The 20,798-nt window shown below is 35.5% G+C and overlaps 1 protein-coding gene across 6 annotated transcripts; it reads left to right on the plus strand.

The window, feature by feature from the left end:
* The first annotated feature begins 2,407 nt into the window (after positions 1 to 2,407).
* LOC121969155 lies at positions 2,408 to 16,631 on the plus strand. 6 transcript variants are annotated; one of them, XM_042519096.1, is made up of 9 exons: positions 2,408 to 2,640; positions 4,570 to 4,618; positions 4,808 to 4,867; positions 5,824 to 5,912; positions 6,854 to 6,921; positions 7,006 to 7,529; positions 10,724 to 10,804; positions 15,207 to 15,269; positions 16,098 to 16,631. In XM_042519096.1, the coding sequence occupies exons 2-9, from the start codon at positions 4,610 to 4,612 to the stop codon at positions 16,158 to 16,160; spliced, it is 957 nt and encodes a 318-aa protein (XP_042375030.1). In that variant the 5' UTR covers positions 2,408 to 2,640; positions 4,570 to 4,609; the 3' UTR covers positions 16,161 to 16,631. The 6 variants fall into 6 exon arrangements, with proteins under 6 accessions (XP_042375030.1, XP_042375033.1, XP_042375032.1 ...); XM_042519099.1 differs by lacking the exon at positions 4,808 to 4,867 and having other exon boundaries at positions 5,824 to 5,968; XM_042519098.1 differs by lacking the exon at positions 4,808 to 4,867.
* The last annotated feature ends 4,167 nt before the right edge of the window (positions 16,632 to 20,798 follow it).

The raw sequence follows: 20,798 nt of genomic DNA on the forward strand, positions 1-20,798 counted from the left end.
ACCAGTTTCGCTTGGGCGAGTGCCTGGGGCGCCCTGGCGATTTGGGAGTCCGGAGTCGGTCCAGGTACCTGTACTGCAAAATTCATCCACAAGCTAACATGGAGCGCGTCGATTGGCCAAGCCACGTAGTCCAGGGGCCTGGAATAAGCCTATTTAAATGTCTTCGACTAGGAGCTTCATAACAACAAAATACTACAAGTTTCTCTCTTGCGTGCTGCTCCTAAAAGGTTCCGACAACACCGAAAGGCTGTTCCGAAGTTCGTAGAACGAGAGATTGCATTGTGTTTCCTTTCTGTTTGTCGATAACTTTTATTTCCAGTTATTGTACTCAACTCTTATGACACTTTTTGCGAATTGATAGTGACTGTCTAACGAAAACACTCGACAAGTACGGGTCTTGGAGTATGAGTCGTCGAAGGTTTCGAACTAAGTAATACTTGGTTTGTTAGTATTATTTTTTTTTCTTCCGTTGCGTGCTTATTTTTAATTTACTCTCGATTTTTTTCGACGAACGTTATTCATCCCCCTCTAGCGTCTTTCTGGCCCTATGGTATTTATAGAAATTTTTTCTCCAAATGGGTGACACAATCAAAGGATGTTGACTTCTATGATGGTCGTCGCATAAACTTCCCGATTTATCCTGGTGGCCGATAGGAAATTTCTATGGGGCTAGATCGGACACCCCTAAAGATAATCAATGAGGCTAACTTGGGTTATCATTTGTTCTCAGGGTTATAATAATATGATAAAATATCTAAATTATCACTCAGACATCTATGATTCGATTTCCAAACGTATTTATTTTCTTCATCATTTTAAATTAATGAATTGCCTCCTCGACGTGGGCCAGGCTTCAAAAAGTATCAATGCATGATTCGTGAGCCACAGCGACTTAATATCAATGATATGTTCTGTGAAGAGGGAATTCAAAGTATATTTTGTCATTCGAACCAGCTGGAAAACTTTAGGATTTACAATAAGCTTAATACTTAGTCCTTTGACAACTCCCTTAAAAATTTATCAATGATCTTATTCATCTACTATTGAAACGCTCCCTTTCCTTCTCACTTCAACCACTTTAGCCATGGTATTTTTTTTATTTTGACATCGTTCATGAGTTTCTTTCTTATACAACTATATTATATATTATTTGTTAAAATCTGTTCTATGTTGCATATTAGAAATATTTCTTAAGAGTTTATACCCAATGGTAGATAAATAATTATAAGAATTCTTCTAGCACTTGATTTATTACTAGTTAAGTGTCACTAAAAAATGTCAACTCCCTCTCTTTTTTTTAGGGTTAGAGAAAGTCTTCCCCATGTCATTCATAATTAATCATTTGATTTGCCAACTCCTCTACCATTTGATTTGCTAACAAAAATAATTCAATTGACTTGCAACTCTTAAGATTTCATATTGCTAGCGACTCCCAATTGAAATATGAGAGGTCTAATTACACTCATATGGTACAATATAAAAATAATCATTACTTATATTTTTCAAGAAATGGTTAAACAGATAATGTAATTTATTAAAAATTATAAAGTTCATGTCACATTAAAAAAATCCTAATAATAGGAGTATTAATAGTTAAACAAAAATATCAGACATAATTTGTATGTGGTATATTCATCGTCATGTTTATATCATCAATATATAAAATATTATAGCCCCACAGTTTGTAGTTAATGTTACTACACTAGGTTATGTGATTGATTCCTAGCACGTGTGAAATGTATCCCAGATTCTATCTCTCAAGTAAAGAGTCCATGTACATATTGGGAATGTCTTTAGTAATTTGTTTCTCTTCTAGATCATATGAAATAGTTCTGGAGGATTTATATAGAGTTATGTAATATTTAAAATATTGTAAACAATAAATGATAATTTATTGCTTTGGAGGTGCTCTAGCTATAATCTAGAGGAAAGTCACTAAAAGATAGGAACCAAATTGATCTACGAGCACAAGTTTACGAAGAAAACAAATCGATAAGTAAAACCTACCTAAACTTAACAACTGATCCATTCAAATCTCCCAGTCACGACCACAATAGTGAAAAGACAAACAAAATCAACGTTAGATCAAAGATCTGTAATAGATACGAATGTAAACCTAAAGAGAGGATTATGATTTTTACTTTTCCATAATGTTCATACTATTAACGATAGAATTCACACAAATTATTAATAATAGCATATGATATATATAAATATCATTACAAGTGAAAATATGAAAATATATAAATTAAAAAAATAATAAATATTTCTTAATAATAATTATTCTCTAATAATTAGAAATAAATAATTATTTTCTGATAATAATTATTTTTTAATAATTAGGAAATAAATAACTATTTCTAAAAATATTAATAATAGTAATTTCCTATTTTCCTGAATCGATTCGACTCGAGGCATGGGCTCAATTCAAACTCCCAATCTCTGCTTCCTTCTGAAATCCTCCGACGTGATCAAGAGACTGAGCTTTTTTAATCTGTCATTTCGATTCCCTAGGGTTCCGTCTTGTGTCGCTGCGTATACGAAAGTAAACCCTGACAACGAAGGAGAAACTGGAAAGAGCAGAACAGAAGGATGTCTTCTCGTTCCCAGTTCGCAAGTGCGCTGGGACGAAGGCGTCAGGTAAAGAACATATTGTAGTTTCGGGCGATAATAGTGAATGAGTGATGGATGCTACTGTTAAATCTTCTGGCATTAGTTCTGCTTGCCTTTCGTAGTATCGTGTCTTGCATCTGTGTGTGAGAAATAGCGAAGGTTCTGATAATGACCTGACCCCCTTGGTTCGAGTAAAAGAGGATTCGTCTTCATTTTGAATCATGAGTGTTTAATAAATGCTTATCTTGTTTTTGAGTGTTTGCTACTTTATTGTTTTCTTCGGTTACTTAAATGAACCTTCGGAGCATTCTTCTCTCAGGAAATGAAAGTGGCTTCCTTATACTTTTTATCAAGTATTTGTTACGCTTTTGGCCAATTTGGTTATTGTATTAATGAAGTAATAAGGACAAATTTCATGGTATTTTGATCTTAAGACACATTGATAGACATTTTTGTATCGTCCTGAATATTTTGAGCTTCTCTTATTCTTCTTCTTTAGACATTCCATTTTCATGCGTGTCAAATGTTTTACAAGTAAATGTTTGAATGTGTGTCCTTTAGTTCTGTTCTTAAAACAGTTATCGAAGATTTCTTTCCAAGAAGGCTACTGTCATGGTAATGTGTAGCATTAGCAGCAATCACATAGTTGGGAAGCCTTTATTTTATCCTATTAACTTATGACATAATAACTGATACTATGGTTCTGATGGCTGTTTGGTAGTGTTAGTGCCGTAGCGGATAAGCATCGGTTATGTTGATTCGCGCATGAATACCGGAAGCGACTATCGAATCCGTTGATTCGCGCATGAATACCGGAAGCGACCTTCTTCAGCCTGTTGATTCGCACATGAATACTAGGAAATAGAAAAGCAAAACTCGTTGTTCCTAAAGAAGGCGGTGACGACTAACTCCACAAGATCAACCTCGCTCTGATACTAAATTGACGTAGCGGATAATTATCAGTTTCATTGATTCGTGCATGAATACCGAAAATGACTATCGAATCCGTTGATTTGCGTACAAATACCAGAAACGACCTTCTATAACCTGTTGATTCGAAGGGGAATACCAACAATAGGGAAAACACCATGTTTCAAGAAGAAGACTACGGCTGAAAATAACATTAATAAAAAACTGTCTTTTACAACTAAACAAGACGTTTATATAGACTTTAATCCTAAATTTGCAAAGGAAAGAAATACTGACAGAAAGGAAAACTTCTAAACATACTAAAAATACAAAATATCCTAAATACCAAACTCGACAAAAATAATTAAAAAGATTAAAATTCTTTCTTGATTTACTCTTCTATCTGCATCATTAAAACTTCTTTCTCGATTTGCTCTTCTGTCTGCATAATTAAAATTGTTTTCTCAATTTGCTCTTTTGCATCAATAACACTTGATTTTTTACTCTTAGTTGTTTTTAGGAAAAAATGACCATGATTGTGATTATTGGTTAATGATTAGGACTCACCTTGAATACTGGGTTACTTCAAGCTTCATTATGATATTATGATCTCAGGGCAAGATCGATAGTTGGTCCACTTAAGAGCTAATTTGGCTAGAGAGGAAGGGTGAATAGTTGATACCTATAAATAAAAAATTTCTCTCCCTTGCAAGACAAGGACGACTAAGCATATGTTTGTGTGTGCTCGATGGTTGGTGTCAAGTATAGACGATGCCATCATGTCTACTAAAAAGCATCCCTTTACAAGAAGTAATGGGACAAACCTCTTGCATTGATTACAAGTAATGTCTCCTCTCAAATAGAAACATTGATATTGTTATTCTAATCTCATGTATGAAATAATTTTAAGATTGTAGGATTATTCTAATCTCATATATGATATCTTTCTAATTGTTTTGTCTGGAGATTCTAATTTCATTGATCCTATTTATTTGACACAATTAATACTTGGATTATTCTGATATCGTTTTTGACAATTATGCACAGGATATTAATATTGATGTTATGATGAGGTAGAAAGGCTTTGATGGATGCAGTAAGTGGATGATGGCATCTCATGTTGGTTTACAGTTCATCATATGGATCGAAATTTAGTGAAAACAGGGCAACAATAATTAAGTCAGGGTAGTATAAATTAAATTATGAGACAGATAATATTAATTATGCTGCTAAAAAGTATTTTACCTTTCCGAGGCAGCGGGTGTGATTAAATTGTCTCATCTAGGGCGAGCTGCAAGCGACTAAGGCGCTCCATGCCCAATGCACAAAAACTTCTAGGCGAAAGGTTACGTCCCAAAAGATATGTTGTGATGCTATACAGACCGAACATTATTTTACTTTGCCGCAGCATACAGTATGTGCAGACAACCAAACATTAATTGATGAGGCGATATTTGGAGGCATACACATACATTAATTGATGAGGCGATATTTGGAGGCGTACACATACACCGCTTTCCCGCTAAGGGATGTGTTGAGGCGCTCCGCTTTTCTCTATCTATAAATAAGTCAGCTGGCTATTCAGACAGTAGAACACCCATATCCTTTCTGCACGTTACAACCTTCCATTCAATCGCTTTCCCGCTTTTTCTCTATAAATAAGCCGGGCTATTCACTGCTTTCCCACTTGTTTTTTAATATTCAAAATTTTCCATTCAAAATTATCATTGTCATTCTTCACCTAAATCTTAGGTTAATTACTTTGGCATAATATGTACAATTCAACGTACTTTGAATTATTTGTTAAAATCATTTGGCGCTCTCAGTTAAATCTGAGAGGTAAAATAATGCTTATATAAAATGAAAATAAGAAATTAAATATTTTATAATATAGAACTAGCTTGATTAAACTAGAATTAGTCATGATTGATTCGAAATTTAGTGAACCATATTCAACCTTTTCAAATAACTTGCATTGTAATATTATTTCTGTTTCTTAGCTTGTAACATCAATTCCCTTAATTTGTCTTTTTTGCAAATTTCCTTGCCTGCATTTACAGTGAAGACATTTACTCATTTGGGACAAGGAATTGATGTTTCAAAATATTTGTTTGATGAATCTTTTATATTGGAACAAAATGTACTGTTGTCACTTGTCTTTTATGCAAATTTCATCGCTTGCGTGTATTGCAAAGATTTTTACTTATTTGGGATAGAAATTGATATTTCAAAATCTATTTGATGAATCTTTTCAGTGGAGTTTATGATTGGCTAAGCTTGGTGCTTTTCTTTCATCTGTAGATTGACAAGAGAGCAAGACCTATTTCTGATGGCCCAGAGTCTGATGACTATATGCCTTCCTTATGCGGCAAACCATCAGTGAGAAAAAGGTTGAAGAGCAATGCAACAATTCCAATTCTTATAGAAACCATTATGAAAGGAAATGGTGTGTGATTCTATGAATATTTTGTGAAAATGATGTTGGGAGAAGGAATATATCCACTTGGATAAAAATGCCCTCTTGAGGGAAAGATATTGAAATAATTCTTGTATACATATATGTTCCTCGCTAGAAAATTCAAGAGATACTGAGCATTGCTTATCTCATGTTATTTGTACTATTATCGCTTTCGTGCTTTAACATTTTCTTTTGTTCAACTTTTTCCTACTTTCTACATTTTATAGATAGTTTTCTATTACCAACCTTGCATGACTGTTACCTCTGGCTGTAAAACTATAAAGTTAGCTTCAACAAAGACTGGTTGCCTCAAATGTATGTCCTGCATGCTCTTTTCAAAGACCTATATAAGATTTATGGTCTTTGCCCTTGTAGAAATATATATCTAAATTCAAACACACCCATAATTCTTTTAGCTATCAATGTTAGTGATTTTTAAGATTGTAACAATAATTTGCTGGAAATAGAAATAAAAGTAACATTGTTGTGTGATTTCATTTATATCTATGCTGCTTCTTTATATAGGAAGTCTTAATTCTTTTTTTTTGTGGTTTATTCTGGTTTTATTGTCCTAATGTTGACATCAAACACTATAAGAAAGTTAATATCTAGATTATTATAAAACAAATATGACCCTTTCTTGAAAAGTTCTAAGATCTTGGAGGTTGTGGCACTTAAAAGTCTGGATTTGTCTTATGCTTCTCTAAATTTTACCCGGAAAGCTTCAAGGAATAAATTACTGGCTTATTGTTCTGAGCTTATGAGAAACAAATTTTGATATTTTTATATGTTATTTTTTAAACTTCCTTTTATCCTGTATTCAATTTCTGTTTTAAATTTCATTAGGCTGGTTATATTGTTTACATTTTACAGTCGGAGAACAGAAGGTCATTATTCAAGATTCATGAATAAGAATCCCAGGGACAAGCAGATAAAATCTAGTATCCACTAAAATATACTAGGAAACATCTTTTTTTATCTCAACTTTTATCTGCTTTGACATGTTGCTGCCTTAATGCACAAAGATCGTGAGGTTGGTAAAGATGATCTTAGATGGAAGCTTATAAGGAAAAGCTTATCTCGAAGAAAGCATCTTGTGGCTGAAGGACAACATGATGTTGATCTGCGTGAAAAACTATCTCGGAATGTACATGCTTCTAGCAGTTCTAATGACAAACAACAGCCAAAAGAATCAAGTGTCCCGAGCCTTGGGAGAAGAATACCTCCTGCAAGAAGTGCAGATAATTTGCTTGAATTTGATTCACATAGAAAGACATGTTCAGTGACTTTGGATCAGCCAAGGCATAGTTCTCCAGATAGGCTCATCTGTATTCCAAGGCATATTTCTCCTTCTAGAAGATACAAGGAACGACAGCATGTATCTGGGATAAGATCTCTAGATGCTTCTATGCCTAGTTATCCGACAAATGATGCAGTAGGTAACACTTCTAGAGCTCTTACTATGACCAAAACTATTTCTGTAGATGCAGCAAGGCTATTAGTTCGAGCTCCTCCACCAGGAGCTATTGTGCAGAGAAGTATATATTCGGTAAATCTTTGGTCTTAATTAATTCTCTCTCATTATTTTGATTATTTTTGAACTTACAACTGCAGAAGAAACTCTAAGCATCTAAATCTGATGAATAGTTATACTTAACAGTTAACGGTCTGCTATAGTTTTGAACGAGTATCAATTAAGTTATACAAGGAATGTCTCTCCTTCTATGTTGGTTTCTTTATGCTTTCAAATTTCAAAATGCATTTCTTTATGGCGAATTAACAAAAAATTGAAATTCTCTTTTTGGATGAAACATTTGTCGGAAAATATTGGCAATCTTAGATTCTAAGGAGGATGTTCAAGAACTGGGTTGTGAATTGCTTGAGTTTCTAACTAAAAATTACATAAACCTACCTGGATTCTTCCAACTGTTTGAGGGAAGAAGCTTAGGATTAACTTAAGAACACACTATTACAATGTTTATAGTAGAGAAGCACAAATGGTTCCTGTATCAAACAACTTTTTGCATTACTTTCTCTGGCCTTCCTATCAAGTTTCTTGTATGCATGCAAGTGTTATGAGTTAAATATAACCTTTAATTGTTATTTGTCTCATTAATAGAGTTGAGAGAAAATATCTAGAGCCCCTTCCAAGGATTGGAGTGTTGAGTTGTGCAATTGGCACACGTGGAATTTATCATTCCATTCACCAAGTGACATGCGAGATGACTTTGGCATGACACGAGGTAGAATGATAGAAACAAAAATAGAGAAAAGAGATACCAAGGGAGAGAAGGGAGGAGAGGAGTACTACAGGTGAGCAATAATAGGAATTGGAGAGAGAGAGACAAGAGTGATCGAGGGAGAGAAAGGAGAGAGAAGGAGAAGAGTACCATAGAGACAAGCGGCCGATGGTGGATGAGTGATAGCGGACAACGAGTGGATGATGGACGCTATTGCGGGTAAGATGAATCTGGGAGAGGGGGAAAATGTTTCAAGAGAAAAAGGGAGATAATTTAATAATTTCTACTCTTTTAATGATATTACTGGTTTAATTAAATAGAATTACAGAATCCCATATATATAAACTTGATTGAGGCATACATAGACCAAAATAAATTAAAATCAAGCCTGGTTTAAACCTACATTATCCTATCATCATGGTTACTTGATGGGCTCCATCATACCTTTCTACTCAATTACAAAACATTTGATTTAGGATAATTAGTCATGTAAACATTTTAAATTTTAAAAATAAAAAAAAATATGTAGGGTAAAATTTGGTATTTAATATTAGAAAAAATTGTTTTTTTTGCTATTTTGAATTTTATAACCTCAAAAGATCATGAGAACAAACAACGGAAAAATTGATGATATCATTTTGAGTTCTCCTCTTTTGTCTCTTCTTTTGGCTTTGTTTTGAGTATCAAGAATCATGCATAGCTTGATTTGATGCTTTAATTAAATGAAAATTTTATTTAATCAAACTAAAAAAATATTTTTTAAAACTATTTTTCATTTATTTCATCATAATATTATTGAGGATAATTACTTATTACAATAGGTGTACACTGAATGAATCAAATTATATATTTTTCTAAAAAGATCTATTTAGTTCAATTTGAAGGCATAAAGAGTTTTCAAATTCGAATTTGATTTTATTGATAAAATTTTGAATTCAAAATTTTCAAATTTGATTAATTTCAGTCAATTTTCATATTTTATCATTTTAAATAAATTTTATACATACAATTAAATAAATTTAATTACTAAATTTAAAATTTAATTTAAGCTTAAAATATCCTACTTTACATCCAAAATTTGAAACATTTTTTTAAGCACAAAATCAATGTAGGTCTTTATAGGATCGATCTTAGCATCCAAAGGTTGGATGAAGAGACTGATATGCAATTCCAAGGATGGTTCATCATGTCATTGATGGCGGAAGAAGTAAAATTTCCTGGTGGAGGTAGTTCTTATTGGAGTTTCAGTGCCATTCTGTAATTTCTGTGGATGTGGCGTACAAAATTTATTTAAGATTTTCATGTTGACGAGAATTGTTTTGCCACTAGGGGTGTCAGCACTTGTCGATATCTTAACTGTGCCATCTAAATTATGTTTAAAATTTTCAATAGGATAGGTCTATTGCCATGCCTTTATGTGCATAATCATAGTTGGCAAAATTGGTTAATGTTGATGTGGATCACCTTAGTTGAATCCGTATCACCAACTGTTGATCAATTCTTTTAATCGACATCTCGTAGATTCATGAGAATTACAGGAAAAACTAGAGACTCAAAAATATAAGCTATAAATTTGTTAGACTTCATTGGAGATTTATTTGAATTAATTGGAAATCACTCAAATTAAGATTGAAAATGGATGGAATTGAATTAAATTTGTTCATATTGGGATGTCTTTGAAAAACTCTGCCGATCTTGCCTCCCACTGAATTTCCAATTTAATTCATAGGGAACTTGCACGGGAAGGAGATTGACTTCGTTGCCACATGAATTGCTTAGTTTTGGCACAACTTAATTCACCAAAAATATGATTCTATTATTAGCTATAACTATTTTTATTATCCACTAATTTTATGTTACTAAATATAACATTATCTGTACATTGTATGAGTAATAATTTGATGTGTAGTGGCACATAATAAGCATTTCTTAAAGATTTTAGAACATCTTTTATAATCCCATCTATAAAATAATTCTATTACATCTCTCTCTCTCTCTCTTGAATTTTCCTAACTATTCCTGTTTCATCAATCCTACTACCATTCTGATACTACTGATTCTTTGATTTTTTTTTTTATTATCCTATATGATACCAATTTGACAATCATGGTGTAATTCTACAACTGCTGCTAAAATATTTTTTTCCCTCTTAACATTTTTAGTTATGAAAACAAAGTGTTTATTGTTTCCAAATATTTTTCAGTTTGCCCTTTTTTGTCAATTATTTTTTATATTTTATTTATCTTTTATTCAAGCTACCTAGCTCCAATAAAGATGAGATAAGATTTGGTCGTTTCTGTGCTTTGCATCTGATAGCACCTCATGCATATAATGGTGTATTTGTTGACTGATTGAAAATTTTACATGTTAGAACTTGCAAGGGTAGTTATAATAACCTGCAGTTGGTGCTTACTATTTCTACAACAATGTTCATTATGTTCATTGCCTAAATATATTATTATTGGCAAACAACCATTTACAAATTGCTACTTGCTTTCTACAGCTCGGGGAACCTCTTACAGTTGGTGACCTGCTAAAATCACTTGGTCTGGATAAGTATACCATACTTTTCCAATCAGAAGAGGTATTATCATCTGTTAAAGTTCTTTGTCCAATTTTCTTCATTATGTTATATGCCTGGTATTTTATTTGTATATTTCTATGAATAATAAGAATTTGTAATTTGTTCATATGATTTTACTGTAGTTTTCCTTTACTTTATATTGTCTGCAGTGACAGTACTTAATAGTACAATAACAGTTCTTTAGGATTTTGATGCTATTTTTTCTTGATTGCTTTTGGAAGTATATATGATAACACTTTTATATTGTACCAGGCCATTTTATGTCTTGTCTCATGCTATAGTTGCATGACACCTATTTTTGCAACATTATCTAATTCTTTCTAGCGTACTCTTAAATGCCATAGGTGCATGCAAATTCTATTATGTGTCCAAATTCTGTTAACATGCAAATATGTAAAGATGTATATCCGTGAATGTATATTAATGTTTAGGTATGAATAATTTCAAAGACATTTTTGGTTGGAAATTAACAACCAATAAATTTTGCTCAAACTCAATACTTCTTTCATGCCTAGTTGTACTAAGTTGTACATCTAAACATTTAATTATTTGTATGAATACAATTAATTTTTCAGTCAGTTCTAATAAAAGAAAAATTGAACACAAATAACAATGGCTAAAAGTATTTTGTAACAAAATTAAATTATTTGCATTTTTTAGCAAAGTTGAATTAAAAGTACAGTTTGAGTTCTCCAATAGCTTACATAATATTAGGATTTCATAAATGTACATGACTATTGCTTTAGCCGTAGTGAGATTGCTTTGAGCAATAAATGTGGAATTTGCTCCATATAAAATTCTTTTCAGAGATTGCCATGAAGGAAAAATTCTTAATATCTAGTTGATGAAGGATTTGTGAAAAATAGCTGTTAGTGTGATGAAAAATCCGAACTAATTCTGGCCATTGGAGGAAAAGTGTCCAAATTGTTCATTTCATAAAGTTGAGGGATTTTTTAGCCACCAAATGAGCCTTTGGGTACTTTATAGTGCCATTAGGAGAATATTTGATTGTGAAGAGCCACTTCCAACCTATTATAGTGAGTAATCAGTTCCCAAGTGTAATTTGAGTAAAAGGTGTTCACCTCTTTGATCATTGCTTAATGCTAGTTGGAATTTGAAAGAGCTTATGGGTCATGCCTTTAACTGATAAGTGATAAATGAGACCAATTGGCTAAACATTAATAGGACTAGTTGGTGGTACAGGTGTAGAGAAAAATGGTATGCTACCTCAAATGTGTTCAATGGTTCTTGAATCTAAAATCCACGAAGAGGATTCAATTGTGTGAAAAAATAAACAATTGATATACCTCGATGAATGGATGGTAATGTGGTAGCATTGGTAGGAATGATAGTCACAAATGTTGTTGGATTTCTGAGGCCATAGACTAAGCCTGGGGTTGTTCTTCCTCTGGTCATGCTGTGAAATGCAGCTGCTGTTGGAGATGAGGAGATAGGTTAAAGTCCTCAAACTTATAGTGTTTACGGAAGTGGGTCATGGGTGAATGTGATAATAATTGCAACAGACAACCGCTGGAGAGTGATGGGCTGTTGCTGTGGATGATCGATGTTGTTGCAAGGGTAACAACTGTGGCATTGGTTGGAGGATCTATCGGAGAGGAGGTGGTGGAGGAGGATGCACTAAAACTCATGTGGGCACTATGGTGACGCGAGAAGTTGGTTATGGAGGATGCATGCAACAGGGCAATGCAAGAATCCGCTTGTGGAGGATGCATGCGTTGGGGCGATGCAAGGATCCACTCATAGATAGTCTAAAATGTTAGACTCAAGCAAAAGACAATGAGATCGTGTGTGAGCATGGACAAATACTCACGTGGAGAATGATTACAAAATAATATTACAAATAGGTCCTGACTATTGGAGTGTTTATATCTTGATCCCTATACCATTTATGTATCTAACAATTTTATCTTCTCACCCTTTTTGCAACACTTTTGTTTCAATTATTTACGACTTAGAAAAGGAGCTTACTCTTTGTCCTCATACAGTGCCTCTTTATCTATCATTCACTGTGCAATCTCTTATAATCTAGAGCCACTTTTCAATCATTACATTAGTATTGTGTCTTCATTTCCATCATCTTCAAGTTTCTTAGGTTTTCTTTTTTTTATGGGGTTCTTTTTCTTGTTTGTGTAACAAGCTAGAGCACATATAATGGGAAAAATTAAGGAAGAAGGTTATACCACATCTGTTAAAGATCATTGCTAACTTGGTCTTTTGCGAATTTGTTTATTAAAGATGCCATCAACTTTAGTCCAGTTCTCATATCTTTAAAGATAGATCAGATTGTCACAACATCAAACTTTTCATTTCCACGGCACTACTATTTTATTTTTCCTTCAGTTTCATCATCTTCAAGAGTCTTTAGTCAATCTTATTTTCTTTTTTTGTATTTTTTTTTCTATTTCATGTAACAGACTAGACATAGATAATATTAATATCCATGCTCTGGCTCGAGAAGTGCCAGAATTATTAAGAATTACTAGTCATAATTACATGTTGATAGGTGTGTTGGTGCAATATTCCCCAGGTCAAGGTTGACCTGATTGACTGAGCTTGAATTGGGTCAAGCTCGAGTCTTGATGTTTGAGTTTCGATGTTTGACAATACATGGAGACAAGGCATGGAGATTACAAGTGCAATTGTTCATGTGGTAAGATTGTGAAGGAGAGTCAAGTAGGTCAAGGTTGACTGGAAAATCCTGGTGAGTGAAGCCAGGTGAAAGTCTTAACTGGGAGGTTAGGCAGACTAGAAAGTCCTGGTGAGTGAAGCCAGGCAGTTGTGGAAAGTCCTAGTGAGTGAAGCTAGGCAGAAGGAAAGTCCCGGTGAGTGAAGCCGGGCAGTTGAGAAATCCTGGTGAGTGAAGCCAGGTGAAAGACCTAGTGAGTGAAGCTAGACAGTATGGAAAATCCTGGTGAGTGAAGCCAGGTGAAAGTCCTGGTGAGTGAAGCTAGGCAAAAGGGAAGTCCTGGTGAGTGAAGCTAGGCAAAAGGGAAGTCCTGGTGAGTGAAGCCAGACACGGGAAATCCTGGTGGATCAAGGTTGATCGGAAATCTGGTGGAGATAAGTCCAAGTGGGTCAAAGATGACCGGACACTTGGCACAAGGAGAAAAGTACAAGTGGGTCAAAGGGATTGACCGAACACTTGGTGAGGGAGTCCTAGCAAGTCGAGGGTGACCAGATGCTAGGCATAATGTACCAACAGGTCATGGTTGACCGGATGTTGGTTTAGGAGACTTTGGACTTGGTTTTGGGCAAAAACCTGAGCTGGATCGATCAGCCGATCGATTGGCTCATGCCCAGCCGATCGATTGGGTGAGTCCCCGCGACAAAGGTTTCCCCAATCGATTAGTGGATCGATTGGGGAGAATCGCCGATCGCACAGAAAGCCTCCCAATCGATCGGCCGATCGATTGGGAGCCTCCAATCGATTGGCCGATCGATTGGGAGCTGCGATTCTGCGCGATAAGCCGTGGATTGATCGGCCGATCGATCTAGGCAATTCCCAGGAGCACAGAGGCGCTTCGGATCGATCGGCCGATCGATCCAAAGCCTCCTCAATCGATTGGGATTTGACCGTTGGCGCAGGATATAGCCGTTGTCGAGCTCTTCCTTCGCTAAGGCTTGCACTGTTCAACTCCGATCTTCACAGCAGCTTCTCCACAGTGTTTTCCACTCTCACCGTCAGTTCTTGAAGGATCTTGGAGAGACATCCAAGTCAAGAGGCGCGACTACAATAAGAAGAAGAAGCTAGGGTTAGGGTTTTCATTGCATATCTTGTAAGATATTTCTTGTATTTGTCTTCCCTTGCTTTCTTGTTATATTGAGAGTATTGTAGGGCTTCTCCGCCTTTGGTAGTTACCGAGAAGGAGTGTTTCTCATAGTGGAGGGTGCGTGAGTGTGTGGATCCTTGGATTAGTCACCTCTTCTTGAGGTGGATACCAAGTAAATCCTTAGTGTTAGCGTTGAATGTTGTTTCTTTGTATTTTCCGCTGCATATCTTTGAAGAAACAGGCAACGACGAGCACGAGATCGCGCCGAGCTATTCACCCCCCCCCTCTAGCTCCATTTTCGGTCCCAACAAGGTGTAGTACCACATGAGATATAGTTATATTGTATTATGTTTTATATACATAGTAATAGTTCTGTGTTAATAATTACCATATTTTTCTCTCTCAACTTACTGACTAATGCTTGCACTCATATTACTACCAAAAGGAACAAACACTTTCTCATTATTTTTGGCATTCTGGTAAATTAAATAGGAGCTAAATTTCTTATTAAGAGTTCCTTAAATTCTATATAACATTCAACAGGGGTGATGCTTAAGAATTAAATAATAGAATGTCAAGCCTATATTCTTCAATACTGCATCTGGTTTCAGGTGGATATGATTGCGTTAAGGCAGATGGGAGACAATGACCTAAAAGAAATGGGAATTCCAATGGTAATTAATTTTTATGTCCATTTTCTTTGATGGTATTTTGTTTGCATTGTTGCACAGATTTTATATACTTAATTTTCTACTTTCTTGAAGGGCTAGGTTTTCAGTAGCACATCTACTACTGTGTATTTACATTTGATAAGGGAATCCTAGGCTGATTCATTAGTCTGTTCTCTTGATTGGGTTCTGTTAGTGTCTCTTAAAACTGAACTTCTTCATGAGATAGCTAGTATTTTTCCAGCCTAAGTAATCATATACTTGAATTATTTGCTTCATTTGAACATTAATTTCCATTTGCTTGAATAAAAATTGATCAAATATGGTTTCCTTTTAACATTTTTTTCTTCAACAGTGTAAAAAATCTACTTGTTCTATTTATGAATTCATTTGTGTGGTTAACTAGTTCTGGTTTACAAAATCTGTGAAATCTGAACCTGAGATTCTTTAACTAGTTGCTTACTTTCATGCCTGATGATTTAATCTGAAATGTATGATTACTATTTTTTTTTCTTCCAAAGGTCCTTGAATGCCTCTTGCTCTTGTATATTGTTAATCATAAAAAAAGAAATAACATCAGACAGCGAACCATATCTGCATACTTTTCATATTTCCTATGCCAGAAGCAGTTATTTTGGAAAATAATTGATGTCACACATTGACGAGGAAGTCCTCTTGAATCGTTACAGATTAGCTCATTGAACTTAGTACGAGCACATGTTCTTTGATTTTCCATAAACGGCCTACATTTATATTTATTTTTTCCCTCAATATTGCAATTGTTTTTCGATATTTGTTACTACCGATTCTAATGTTATCTATTTGTGCATGTAGGGTCCAAGGAAGAAAATTTTGCTTGCAGTTTTATCTCACACAAAATGTCATCAGCAATGCTAACTTCGATCTCATACTCGATCAATTTTGTGTTGTTCATTGCCATGGTTGGTCATATCAAACTGAAGTTTTGTCAGTTTTGTCACTACCATTAGAGATCTCATTGCTAATGCTATTGCACATGTGCACATCTTGGAACCTCTTTATGCTCCCCTCATTAGTAAGATATACAAAGAATTGGCATATGCTCTCCAATCGACTCTCCTATCAAAACTTTGAATTACAATAGATTATGTATAGGACTTGAAATTGGTGCAGGTTGGTCTTCTTTGACCATTATATATTTGCTACGATCTCATGTTTCTTGGAAAATTACATCACTGGTCCTCAGAGTTTGTCTTCTTTTTGAGTTCACCATCTCCAACCAATAAACAAAATCATGGATATTGATGCAAGAAACAATGCAGAAGCTGTCATCGTACCTCCTAATTAATGCCTTGCTGTCTTCCATGAGAGCAGCCAGTTGTATTAGAATCATTTGGACATTTATTTATTTTTGAGGGAAAATTGAAAGGGTCCTTTTTGTACCAAAAAATATTAAAATAGCATTTTATTTATTTATATTCCAACAGTAGCATAGAATTTTAATTAAGACTATTAAAATATATTAATATTCTTAATCAAAACTATTATATGTAATTAAAATATATAAAGTGGAATAGCTTTGACAATATATATAGATATTATAACAATTTTGAATAAAGTTATTATAATAATATTAAAATGAATTTTATTAAGTTAGAATAATTTTATCCAAGTCGAAAAATAATTTTAGTTTAGAAGTTAAAAAATATATATTTTTAATGATGATAAAAATAAATGTATATTTATTTTTCAATTATTATTTTATCAATGGCAAAAAAGATGAAATTACTCGTCCCCAGTAATCATGTCGCATCCGACTCAAGGTCATCACGAAGGAGGTAAATTATAACATCCTGAGTGAATATGTGACAGGTGAAATGAGTTACACAGGAATCAGAAATTTATACCCTGATTATTTTGAATTTTGATCCCATAATATCATGTGATAAGTATTTTACCATATATCAATTCGAATGACTAAGATCATTATTTTATCAATCATGCACGTTCTTTCACTGCATTGATATGTGGTAACATCGCCAGCTATTTTATTCTCACAGCTGGTTTAATGATGAAGGGGAGGACACTGACACTGCCCACCGCCACTCTCTCTTGGTACTGCAGTGATTGCACTGTTAAAAGTCTCATCCACTAGACAACGACAAGAAGTGATATTTCAGAGGATACAAACAAATACTCAATCTAATTAATTAATTATCAAAATTAATTAGGCTTGCAAACTATAAGGGACTAATACTATATTTTAATTTTATTTTTTTTAGGTATCTTAATTTTCAAGATTAATTTCTCTTCATTGATTGATTGACATTATCACCGTCGTACAATACCTATCCATATATTACCCTACAGATACAACTGAGTTGATACTAAGTGAGAAGTTATAGAGATTTATCCTGTGCTAGATCCTCTTGTCTAGGAGGCAGCTCAACTGGCGGAATGATGTCGATTCCGGTAAATACCGGAGTATGCAAACTGATCGTCGAGGCTAGTGTTCGACACTATCTCCGTAAACGATATTGCTCCGCTACGGTGCTTAACGGATTGTTGCAATTCGTTCCCAAGATACAACGACGACAATCGTCTCGGAATCGTAGCACTCCGACTTCCGAGACCAGCGAACCTTCTCGTAGGCTTCTTGGACTCTTGAATGCACAAGATGAGTGAGTGAATACTTGAGGAAGAGAAGATTAAGTTGAGTGATTTGATTCCAATCTGGAGGGTTCTATTTATACAGAAGGAAGAGGCTTTAGGGAGGGGTGTGACCTTTGGGTGGATTAATCTAGGCCGTCCGGACTGAAGAGTTATAACCCTTCACATAGCCCCTTTAATCTCATCCATCAGATCTAAGAATTGTGACCCTCAGATCTATCAGCCATCGAATCTGGATCCATTGATCCGATGCTTCAGATCATGTCTCATCCCAAGCCGTCAGATCGTGACTCATTGTGATCCAACGCTCTAGATCGCATCACAAGCGATCCACCATACTTCTTTGATCAACGTTGATCAACGACTGCCATCCGTTCGCCCAACCAACTGTCCAGTCATCTCCCTTTGCCCACGAGGATGCCACATAGGCACTGCCATGTCAGGTACTAGCCTGACACGTCACCCGAGTGCCATGTAGGCACTGCAATGTCACCTGGAGCATAAATTTAAGCTCCTCAATGCTCGTGCAAAGTGCGCCTACAAAGCGCCCATTGCGCCCATTGCGCACGTGCGCACGTGGCGGGTGGCGGGCTCACAGGTGCGAGCACCTGCTCGCCCCTGAGCAGAGAGTACCTGGTACTTTTCTGAGTTAACTCCAATAACTCAACATCATTAATAAGTAAGGAATGCACATCGGAAATTTTCGATGTGGGACTATTCTCCCTTGCATTTCCTTAATGAATAACTAACGTTATTTTGGGCCGACTTTGAACATTAATTTCTCATTCACCCTTAATCGGTTTTGAGCAAATTAATAGTCTAAATCTATCTACGCGAAACGTAGATTTCAATTTTGAAGTCAATTACGACTTTCAACAATTGATGGCTTCTGATTTTTCCTCCTCAAAATCGTATTGGTCCATTTAGGCCCCAATATCCAACAATCCCCCACATGAATGGAAATTAATGTAATGCGTGTATGCATGCTGACACTTTACAAGAGTCCAATCGATAAGTCACTGCATCGGGAGAGGTAGCTTGTGGCTTTGAACCTTCCGTAGTGGAATGCTATCGAGTATACTAGGCTGCGCAGTGAACGTGATGTCTTGAACTGCTCAGCTGTTTGTGTATACTAAGACAATAACACCCACACAGAGACCTATCTCACCTACTTTAGGTTCTCATGGTTGGTTCCGTTTTGGCCATGGACACCATCTTGGATTCATGAGTGTTTCATTGAAGCGGCCTGTCTTCACACTCATATAGGTGACACTTCTATCAAGAGTATCCTACCATACTCCACCTTATAAGGTATAGAAGTCACTAAAAGCATAAGCTTAACCTCACTACATGAGGTAGGACAGCACAAATTCATCCTAGGATTGGGATAGAGATAAACTATCTCCTGTGCTGAACCACAACTTCTGAAACTTTGTTGTCCCATTGAACCAAGATCTTGGGATCTCCAGTTAACAAGGTTGGGTTTTCCACTTCAGTCGTTTTCAGTTGTAGATTTTTTAATCCCATTCCTCTTGATGAGCAGTATACTTGATCTCGACTCAACCTTTTCGTAAGAGGATCTGTCAAATTATCTTTGGACTTAACATAGTCGATTGCAATCACTCCATTCGAGATCAACTGCCTAATGGTATTATGTCTACGACGTATATGTCTTGACTTCCCATTATACATACTACTCTGTGCCCTTCCAATCGCCGATTGACTATCACAGTGGATCAGTACGGCAGGTACAGGTTTTTCCCAGCTCGGAATATCTTCCAAGAAGTTCCGCAGCCATTCAGCTTCCTCAGCTGCTTTGTCTAGTGCTATAAACTCGGATTCCATAGTTGACCGAGCAATGCACGTCTGCTTAGTGGATTTCCAAGATACTGCTCCCCCACCGATCGTGAATACATATCCACTAGTGGATTTGGAGTCTTTTGTATCTGATATCCAATTAGCATCACAATATCCCTCCAACACAGCGGGATATTTTCCATAATGTAATCCATAGTTCATAGTATATTTCAAATATCTAAGAACTCGCATCAATGCCTTCCAATGGGCGTCGTTTGGATTACTGGTGAAACGACTCAGCTTGTTGACCGTACAGGCAATATCCGGACGTGTGCAGTTTGTAAGATACATCAAACTGCCTATTATCCGAGAGTATTCCAACTGCGATATGGTCTCACCATGGTTTTTCGCTAAGTGTTGACTTAGATCCATAGGTGTTTTTACAGTAGAAAGATCGTACGCATTGAATCTTTTCAATACTGATTCTACATAATGGGATTGTGTTAGAACTATCCCCTCTGATGTCCTGAGAATTTTAATTCCCAATATAACATCTGCTTGACCCATATCTTTCATATCGAAATTTTTGGTCAACATTTTCTTTGTAGTCATGATTACATCATGATTACTGCCCATTATTAGCATGTCGTCTACGTACAGACAGACGATTATATAGCCTTTGGGTGTGTCTTTGACATAAATGCATTTGTCACATTCATTTATTCTGAATTCGTTTGACAGCATTACTTTGTCAAATTTTTCGTGCCATTGTTTAGGCGCTTGCTTAAGTCCGTATAACGACTTAACAAGTCGACACACCTTTTTCTCATTTCTTGGAGCTATGAACCCTTCGGGTTGCTCCATATAAATTTCTTCTTCCAACTCACCATTTAAGAACGCAGTCTTAACATCCATTTGATGTATTTCAAGGTCATACAGTGCTGCAATGACTATTAGCACTCGTATGGACGTAATCCTTGTCACTGGTGAGTAGGTGTCGAAGTAATTAAGGCCTTCCTCTTGCTTGTACCCTTTGGCTACAAGTCTGGCCTTATACTTGTCAATTGATCCATCAGCTTTATACTTACG

The sequence above is a fragment of the Zingiber officinale genome, chromosome 4A, assembly GCF_018446385.1.
Source record: "Zingiber officinale cultivar Zhangliang chromosome 4A, Zo_v1.1, whole genome shotgun sequence".
NCBI lineage: Eukaryota > Viridiplantae > Streptophyta > Magnoliopsida > Zingiberales > Zingiberaceae > Zingiber > Zingiber officinale.

Excerpts from the sequence above, each read along its gene's own strand:
- LOC121969155 (XM_042519096.1), top strand. Across the intron at positions 6,922-7,005 it reads GGACAAGCAGATAAAATCTA|ATCGTGAGGTTGGTAAAGAT; the intron begins GTATCCACTAAA and ends TAATGCACAAAG. Across the intron at positions 10,805-15,206 it reads TACTTTTCCAATCAGAAGAG|GTGGATATGATTGCGTTAAG; the intron begins GTATTATCATCT and ends ATCTGGTTTCAG.